Source organism: Orycteropus afer, unplaced genomic scaffold (assembly GCF_000298275.1).
Source record: "Orycteropus afer afer isolate SDZICR_OR568_19922 unplaced genomic scaffold, OryAfe1.0 scaffold00048, whole genome shotgun sequence".
NCBI lineage: Eukaryota > Metazoa > Chordata > Mammalia > Tubulidentata > Orycteropodidae > Orycteropus > Orycteropus afer.
Genome location: NW_006921635.1, coordinates 3,197,655 through 3,207,272, shown reverse-complemented (window position 1 = coordinate 3,207,272; position 9,618 = coordinate 3,197,655). Strand labels below are relative to the sequence as shown.

The 9,618-nt window shown below is 46.1% G+C and overlaps 1 protein-coding gene across 1 annotated transcript in view; it reads right to left on the bottom strand.

Moving 5' to 3' along the window:
• Positions 1-281: 281 nt before the first annotated feature.
• VPS33A (VPS33A core subunit of CORVET and HOPS complexes) overlaps positions 282-9,618 on the bottom strand; it is a 25,717-nt gene continuing 16,380 nt past the window's right edge. Inside the window, exons 9-13 of the mRNA XM_007938140.2 lie at positions 8,222-8,289; positions 6,888-7,025; positions 3,759-3,896; positions 1,001-1,169; positions 282-463 (exon numbers count right to left, since the gene is read on the bottom strand). Coding sequence (XP_007936331.1) covers positions 282-463; positions 1,001-1,169; positions 3,759-3,896; positions 6,888-7,025; positions 8,222-8,289 — 695 coding nt within the window. The remainder of the gene's footprint in view (positions 464-1,000; positions 1,170-3,758; positions 3,897-6,887; positions 7,026-8,221; positions 8,290-9,618) is intronic.

The window sequence follows — 9,618 nt, the reverse complement described above, 5'->3', positions numbered from 1 at the left end:
TTAATGTGTTTCCAGAGACTTCTAATGAGGGTGCTCAACTAAGGAAATTCAAAGCTGCTTGTTTCTTACACCTGGCCCGAGTTTCTTCTAACCTTCTTTCTCAAAGAAATTAGGACACCAAAGGGAAGCAGAAAGGAAAAAATAGCAGTATAATTTAAGATGCTGACCCCAAAGTCCATCGTATCTTTCTGTTAGTCTCCCCACGGCTGCACTTCCTTTCAGAACTTCTTCCAAGGGGCGGCTTACTCTGCAGTTCGCTTGTGAAGTCTACTTTGAACACTCTAGATAGGCTTTTCCATTAGAGACTCTATCCAAGTGGTTCCATTCATCAGTTTAGTGGTGGCGATTACATATTCGGTACCTCCGTCTTCCAGCTGGGAGAGAAACCGCAGGGCAGCAATTTCTGCGTAGGTCACACCCCCGAGGAAAAAGATCAGAGTGACTCGGTTTTCTCCTGGTTGACCTAAAAGGTAAACATGTCAAAACCAACATATACATATTATTTATATATATATATATATATATATATACACACACACACACACACACACACACACACACACATGCAAATAACGTGTGTTATACATTTGGGGGGGCTGCAAACCATGCAACTCCCTCATGCATTAGTTCCTCTTGTGTGCTATTTGTGTTACAGATGAATGTGTGTTGTATCTCTGGATAAATATGGTAAACACCATTTATTGTTGAAAAAATCTTATTCATAAGAAGGAAAAAAAGTGTGATGGGCAGATATAATCTCATTGGAAATTCAGGGACACTGATTTTGATTTGTTTTTTTCTATTGACTAAAATTCTCAACTCAGAGGTCGACAGCTGATACTCCTGAGGGAGTAACATGGTTACTGTGCTTGCAATACACATAGGCAAGTAACAAAGGATGTATATTTGACTCTGACTCCTAAGTGCTTCCCGGTATTTTACAAAATGACTGCACGAGGCTCGCCAAGCACCTCATCTGCAGATCCTGGACCAGACTTACGTTTCTTCTGCAGTCCGGTGGGCAGGGGCTGCCGTTCCTCAAAGTGGGGTCCCGGGAGGATGCGGAGCACCTCCTCGATGCTCCGCCAGCCCGGCCGGGAGAGCAGCTGGGCCAGCCGCACGCTGAGAGGGGCGTAGCCGCTGTACACGTACGATATGTCTGTGGGATTCTGTGACATAACAGAAGAACAGAAGCCCGGAGATACGCAGACGCAGGGCCAGCTCACCACGGCCTTCGGGGTACTCCAACATTATCTGATTTGGCTTTGAAAGGTAGAAACACAAAGACACCCACCCCCGAAGTCCTCTTCGAATCCACCGCAGCTGGGTTTGATTCTTAGTGGCCACTCAAAGCATCTCTAGGTTCTGAAGATGAAAATTATGACTTGATTTGGCAAAAAGTATCACTTTTTAAAAACCAAACAGAAACCAGCTGCGCTTGGGTTGCTTTTCACTCAGGGTGACCCACGTGCGTCAGAGCAGAACCCTGCTCCACCGGGTTTTCAGGGCCTGACTTTTCATAGATAGATCACCAGGCCTTTCTTCTGAGGTGCCACTGGCTGGACTCAAACTTGCACCTTTTAGATTCGTACCAGTGTGTGACCTACTTACAAACAGGAGACGAGTGTACACTGGCTCCTCCCAGGTTTGGCCCGTGCAGCAAGCACGGAAGACTCCAGCCTTGTCCTGAGATGACCTGATGATGTATCCCTGGTGAAAACGCCCCCGATGATCATGCCAAGGTGCCATTTTCAGAACACAGGTTGTCTGACTGCTGTGAGTGCACCTGCAGCCCCCAAAATCTCTCTATGCAAATTTCTAGAATTCTCTAGAATTCCAGTGAATGTGTCTAACTTCCTTTGTTCAGACCCTATGAAGCTGTAAGTCACCCTTATGTCAAGGAGACAGATCTGAGGGAGATTCCCCTTGTTCCTCACCTGCACTATGTAAATAAAGCCACTCGCTTATTCTCAAAGGCCAGTGTGCAGACTGCCCGCTAGACAGCGACCCTCCTTGGCGTCTCCTCTCCTACAGTGGAGTAGAAACTAGCAGAAACCTCCTGGAGGGGAACTTGGCATGCTCTAGCTGAATCATAATGTGCATAACCTTGGAACTCAGCAATCCTACTTTGCAGCATTTACCCTATAGAGATGCTTAGGGGTGGAGTGACACAGAGCAGACCATACACATATTAATTGCAACATTGTATATAACAGCAAAAAAGACTGGACACAACCTGAATTTCCTTCAGTAGGAACCTGGCACAGCATAAAACAAGTGCATTCTCAAAAAGACCACCATGAAGAACATGTTATCACAGAAAGATCTCAGAGACACACTGTTAAGTGGCGGGGACACCAGGTCAGACAGAAGGTCAAGGTTGGAGCAGAGACCAGACCTGTGCTGTTTTATATATCATATAACTGAGAAATTGAGCTCTATATCTGAACTTCAGCCAATGAAAACTCTATGGTAGACACACAACAACCCGCTCTGCGATCCATCACGGGGTGGCGCTCACGGAGGTGGAGTTCACGGGGGTGGGCTCACAGGGACCGCGCAGGACTGGAGTCCACTGTACATGGGGTCTCCGTAGCCCGGGCCATCTCCACAGCAGCTAACAACAACATTTCCCCACTGGTAGAGGATGGTGTTCGGCTGTTAGCGTCTGTCGCAAGAAGAAGCCTAATAAAGTCCCCCAGGAAACTCAGAACAGCTTTTTAAAAAGGAACATTTGAAGAGACAATATAAAGCCAAGGGTGCCCTACTCTGGAGACCAGTGGTATGGAACATGCACCATTCTGTAAGAAGGGGACAGAGTGTGTTTGTACAAGCAGAGTGTCTTTCCGGAAGGACAGAAGAGAATCTGGTTACAGGGGCTGTCTGAGGGGAGACTGAGGGAGCCAGGGAAGGAAACATACTTGACTTCTGAGCACATGGGCAGGATAGCCCCGCCTGCCCTCCAGCTGCTGTGCCCCTCTCCACAGTGCTGGGCCAGGAGCGGGCCTGGGGCTCTATTCCGTTGCCCCTGTGCCTCAGTCTGGGTTTGGCCAACAGAAGACCCCTGAGGGACACTGCAGGGCGGGCAGTGGCATGAGGGCCTGGGCTTCCTCCCTGTGATGTCGCTGCAGGCTGGCTGTGTCCACTGTCTAGATGGACGGCCTCTCACACAGCTCTTTCTCTGGGCTGTTTCTACAGAAAGTGTTGGAAGAGCACCTCTTTCCCTTTCAGGAGGTAGGGTACCCTGGCCCCTCCCACATCTTCATTTCTCCTCATCAGTCTTGAGGGCGCCCTCTGCCTTCTGCTGCACACAACACATGAAGGCACCGCTTTTCCAAAAACACTACAACATTAACTGTAAGAACAGGCCACGTGGCCAGAGTACAGCCGTGCCACAGAGGTTTTAAGGCTGTGAGCTTTCCGAAGCAGATCGACAGCCCAGTTTTCCAAGGCCCCTGATTTGAAATGCTGAGCTTTCGGCCACAGTCAAGCACTTAACCACCTGTGTTATCCAGTTCGCTGTATGTTGTTGTTGTTTGGTTCCGACTCACAGTGACCCTACAGCACAGAGTAGAACTGCCTCATAGGGTTTTCTAGGCTAAGCTTCTTCTGGAAGCAGGTCATCAGGTCTTCTCTCCCACAAGCTGCTGCTGGCCAGTAGCCAATGCTTGACCACCGAGCCACCAGGGCTCCTTCATGCTGTATAATAAACCACTAATGAGTAATTAAACTGAGTTGAAGGGGACCATGGGTCTTACTTGTTCGTTAACATCATCCATCCAGAGCCGTAACGTTTTCCGAATGGTCGGGTAATTGTTTCTGCCCCCAGTCTGTGGTCTCAGCAGTCCAGCCTTCTCTAGGTTGTACAAGGTCAAAATGTGCTCATAGCCGTAGGTCTGCAAGGTAAGGATTTGGGCCTTGATGTCAATTCAGGAAGAGGGTTTCTGCTATTTTCTAAAAAAAGCACTTCCTGCCAGTCCAGCTGGTTTGTTCTCCAGGGCATACCGCCAAAGACCAGGCAGTGACTATGATGGGCACAAGGGACACAGGACGGAGGGGTGGAATCCATCCAGAAACTGCTTGCCCGTTACAATTAATCCAGCTCACGGATTCAAAGGGAGATTTTTAAAATTTCCTTGAAGATCAGACTTTATGGAAGAAACATAAGTGAACATAAAGTCAACTATGGCACAGGCTTATTGGCTGTAATTAGCGATAAAGAAGAACGAGGCAGATGGATGTGTCCTGGTAAGAGAGGACTTCTGGACTAAAGAAAGGTAATGACAGAATCCTACAGAGAGGAGAACTTTACTTCTGTCAAGAAACAGAGAAAGATATAGTATATAATCCTAATACCCCAGGCCCAAGTCCATTCTGACTCCTAGTGGCCCTTCAGGGCAGAGTAGAACTGTCCCATGGGGTTTCCAAAGCTGTAATCTTTATAGAAGCAGATTTTGTCATCTTTCACAGTGTGGACGGTGGGTTTGAACTGTTGACCTTCTGGCTAGCAGCCAAATACTTTAACCACTGTGCCACCAGAGCCCCTATGATAAGAATAAACCAGCAATTACATGTAATACCTTCTGTATGCTGTATGCTGTTCTAGCATTCTGTGTACATTACTCTGTCATCCTTACTCTAATCCGAGACAGGTTCCACTACCAACTCTCATTTACAAAGATGCTTCAATAATGTTCCCAGGGGCACACCAATAACGAGCAGCAGAGCTGGGCCTCAGGTCCAGGCTCACTCCAAGCGCTGTGTGGGTAAGCAGTCTTTGAACAGAGATGCCAGGAGGGGAGTCTGGAAGGAAGCAAACTAAACTGCTGACAATGGTCATTTCCGAGAAAGGACACAGGGATGGGAGGGAGTCAACGTGCAGGGGGTGCCTGTGTTGTGCTCTGTGCACGTCTGCATGATCTGAATCTTATATGATGAGAATGCATGTAATATTTGTGTAGTTAACAAAAACAAAAACCACATTTTTTTAATGAGTGCTTACCCTCAACAATAATGTACTTAATTTGATTAGTAATAATAAATAAATACTGCGTGGGACGATTTTAGACAAAGTAGGTTTCCTAACCGTAATCTTTACAGACGCAGATGCCAAGTCTTTTCTCCCATGAGCCGCTGGTGGGTTTGAACCACCGACCTTTTCTTTAGCAGCCAAGCACTGAACCATGCCACCACCAGGGCTCCTCAGTTATGAAGTGCCTCAGTCTTAATTTAAGTAAGCTTGCTAAGGAACTGTTAGGGGAAATTTACAGATAGCTCTCTTCTTTCATCACCTAGCATGTGGTTAAGCGGGTGGGTGCTAATCTCAAAGTACCTGGGTGTCAGCCCTGGCTCTACCACCTACTACTAGTAGGGTGATTTGGGGCACATTATGTAACTACTCTGCCTCAGTTTTTCATCTGTAAAATGGGGATCATACCTAACTCACAATACAGTCATAAGGATGAAATAAACGGAATATACCTAAAGCTCTGCCAACAGTCACAGCTCAACCGTGTTAGCTACTGTCATTACACAGAATGGGACACCATCAACACAGATACATTCCAGGGACAGTGCCTCTGTTAACCACTGTCATTATACAGGATGGGAGACCCTGTCAACATGTATACATTCCAGGAACAGTGCCTCTGTTAACCACTGTCATTACACAGGATGGAAGACGCATTCAACAGGGATACATTCCAAGGATAATGCCTCTGTTAGCTATTGTCATTACACAGAATGGGAGACACCATCAACAGGGATACATTCCAGGGACAATGCCTCCGTTAGCTACGTCCTTACACAGGGTGGGAGATGCCATCAACAGGGATACACTCCAGGGACAATGCCTCCGTTAGCTATTGCTATTACATAGAATGGGAGACACAGTCACAATGGATACATCCAAGGATAATTCCTCCAAATGTTAAAAAACTGAAAGGATGGAAACAAAACAGTAGCTTTGTGCAGTACTTTTAAGAAAGATGTCCTTGGTAGAGCTCCCAAGACTGTGACCCTTGGTCAATCTTTTGGACCTAGAATGAACTCACTCCTGTGGTTCAATTTTCAGTCAAACAACAGAAAGTTCTACAGGGTGAACAATAGCTCCAGGAAGGTACACACTCCTTAGAACAATCAACCATTTCAAGATAAAAAGGGCAGCATTTGCCCAAGGGCAATGTTCAGAAGGCAAGAAGGGTTAGGAGAGAAGAAGGAAGGGAAATGAGAGACACAAGGAGAAAGTGGGAGGAGTGATGTTCATTGAGGGGATTGCAATCAATGACATGAAATAAAATGTGTGTGAAATGCTGAATGGAAAACTGATTTGCTCTGTAAACTTTCACCCAAGTCACAATAAAAAGGTTTTTTTTAAAAAAAAAAAGAAAGAAAGAAAGAAAGATGTCTTCTGTGGCAGTACTATTCACAATAGCCAAAACAACCTAAACGTCCGTGAACAGATAAATGGGCCCACAAAATGCAGTATATCCATGAGAGAACATCGCTCAGTCATAAGAGAAATGAGGTTCTGATGCCTGTTGATGTGGATGAGCCTTGAAAACATCACGCTGAGGGAAAGAAGTCAGACACAGAAGGACACACATCGTATGAGTCACAATCAACACGGACAAATGCCAGAACAATTCCTCTGGGTGTTAAAAACCCAAGAAGATGGTGGTAACAATAACACACTGAATGATCTCCCTTACAGGAAAATGTTCAGAACAGGCAAATGCAGAGAGACCAGAGTCCATTACTGGTCACCTGGATGAGGAGTAGGGTTACCTGGGGTGGCAGGGAGAGGGAATCAGGGGGCATTAGAAAACGAAAACAAGACAACAGATATTGTCCTCCCTGGCAGATGAGGCACTTGTAACGATACTGACCTGGAGAATTTCTCTCTTGTAATAATCCAACACTTTTGGTTTGAGTCCACTGTTACACACGGACTGGAGGCAGACGAGTCTTAACACCTTGATCAAGGGATGCTTTTGGGCTATACAGTCCTCAATGTAATTGTTGACCTAGAAACAAAGAGTGTCAGAAACGAAGGATCTGGTTTGGGAACTGATGGGCAACACGTCACGGCTACTATTATCCTTCAAAGTCAAATGAAGGTCACATGTGGGAAAACAGCTCATTCTTCTTCATCTTCCGAACCTTGGGGGCGTAACAGTTAAGCGCTCGGCTAACTGAAAGGCTGGCGGTTCAAAACCATCCAGCAGCCCTGCAGGAGAAAGATTCAGTGGTCTACTCCCTAAAATTACAGCCTAAGAAATACTATGGGACAGTTATACTCCGTCACATATGGGGTCTCAGTGAGTCAGCACTGCCTTGATGGCACCCAACAACGACCCCTCCCTGAACAAAGAGCCCTCCAGCCCTACCCCATCCCCCCAAACCTCCACACAGACACACCAGTAGTCAGGCCAGGTCACAGGAGCCTAAGGCTCACAAGGACATCAGCAGCAAGCCAAATGACTGCCCTGGTATGTCTGTCTCTACGGGACCCCGAGTGGCTCCCAAACATTTGCGGCTTGTCTAAGGCAATACCACCCTGGACGTCCTCAACCTCAGCCAAATGTTTGGGGCTAGAGTGACCCAGCAGATTTCAGTAATATCAGCAGTTCACCTAACATAGATTAATAGGATTTTTTCCCAAAAATGTTGGGAATTTTCATAAATTTACTAATTTTAAACATTGCAAGGGGTTACAGGACAAATTCTCTTGACAGGCAAATATCTCAATCTATCTGTTATAACTGTTAAAGACTGCTGATCTTAGGGCTGGTGCCCATCTCTCCCTGTGTATCCCAGAGAGTGCCTCACAGAATATGAAATGCTTGTCACTTGATGAAAGTCTGTATTTTCAAATTTGCTCTGAAAAACATTTAAGCAAGGTACTGGGATCAAAGCCACTGCTTCTTTTTGCCCAAGGCCCAGCGACACTTTACTGGGAAGGGGCTCCTGCCACAGGTGAGAGGTCTGAGAGCCAGGGGAGATCCCACCAGCACTGTCCCTTCTTCCTGATGCTCTTCTGAGAGACAGGCCACACTTTCTGTCTTCATTTTCTTCCTCGTAGCTTTGGTTGTGCTGGGGGCTGTGGTCAGGGAGGCCTGGGGGGACACCAGCTGCCCTGTCACATTATCGGCTTTGAGGTCCAATCTTATGTTTGCTAAACTATCAATTATTTGTCAGAACAGGTCTACTGGCCACGTACCTTATCAGTGTCTATTCCAGACATAAACTCTTGCTCCACTGTTAACTTATCAAAGAAGTCTTCCGAAGCTAAAATACAAGTAGCAAATGTGCAACTTAGACATTAAGTGAAACGTGGGTTTTTACCCGCACAGTGGGCTTATTTGTATGCTTTTAAACGCACAGCGTAATTCAGAGACAAGACATGCAAAACAGAAACGAGACGAGCAAGCAGAAGTTAAAACCACAACCTGCAAAAAAATCTTCCAGGAAACACGAAAACCCTTTAAGCCTTGAACTCCTGACCTATATTTAGATATGGCTGACGGCAGTGCCCCTTTGTGGTACCCAGGATACAAATACGGATCTCAGAATTTGGCAGAGTAAGCCTTGGTAGCGGCAGAGGCTAATTTCCCAGGAACATTTCCTTTCTGCCATCAGATTCAGTCTAGTTTCTACTCGTTTCTCCTTCTTCTCACAAGAAACGAGAGACCTGACTTCCCGACACTTTCATCTCAAAGTTACTTCATGAAATGGGGCATCAGACAATCTCCCACTCTGCTCTGACAGCCCTGGGTCTGAATGCATGAACTGGCACCTGGACTGATACACACTTTCCGAGCCCTTTCAAAATACTCTCCAGATGCTCTCTGTATCAATTCCATGGGAAGTTATCAAGGAGAAAAAAATCCAGACAGCCTAGAAACATCACCCTGCTCCCTGGGTGGTGTAAATGGTTAACATGTCGGCTGCTAAACAAAGGGTGCAGGTTCAAGTCCACCCAAGGCACCTCGGAAGTAAGGCCTGGCAATCAGTCTGCTTTAGAAAAACCAGCCACTGAAAATCCTACGGAACAGAGTTAATGCTGACACACAGGGGCCGTATGAGTCAGAGTGAACACCACAGCAACTAGCTTCAACAACTAAAAATAAAAGCTAGAATAAATTACCTTACCCCACTCTACTGTGGTGGCAGACTTACGGATGAGCTTTCCTCTTTCTATATTCTAAATATTTTGTCATATGGTTAAATTATTTCGATAATGAAACACACTGAGTTAACCAAATATGGACTATTTTCAACTACTCACAGACACACCTCGTGACCGCTGAAAATCATACACATCACAGGTATTCCCTCCTCTTTGAAAGTTCACCTTATGCCACCTCACTTTTACAAAAGACCTGTAACAGGACCTGTTTTGCTAACCACAAGCAACATGAAGAACATTTTCGCTTGTAGGAAAAAAACGCTAAAGCGAAACTGGCATTCGGCATCTGTTTTGCAGCAAAGCCGTTACAGTGGCAGTGAGCAACCCCCGCAGTGAGTGGGATCTCCCAGCTCCTTCCCGGAAACACCACTGTATGTACATATTTCTGGTTTATGTAGGCTGTGCATTTATCATGTCATTCCTGCTTT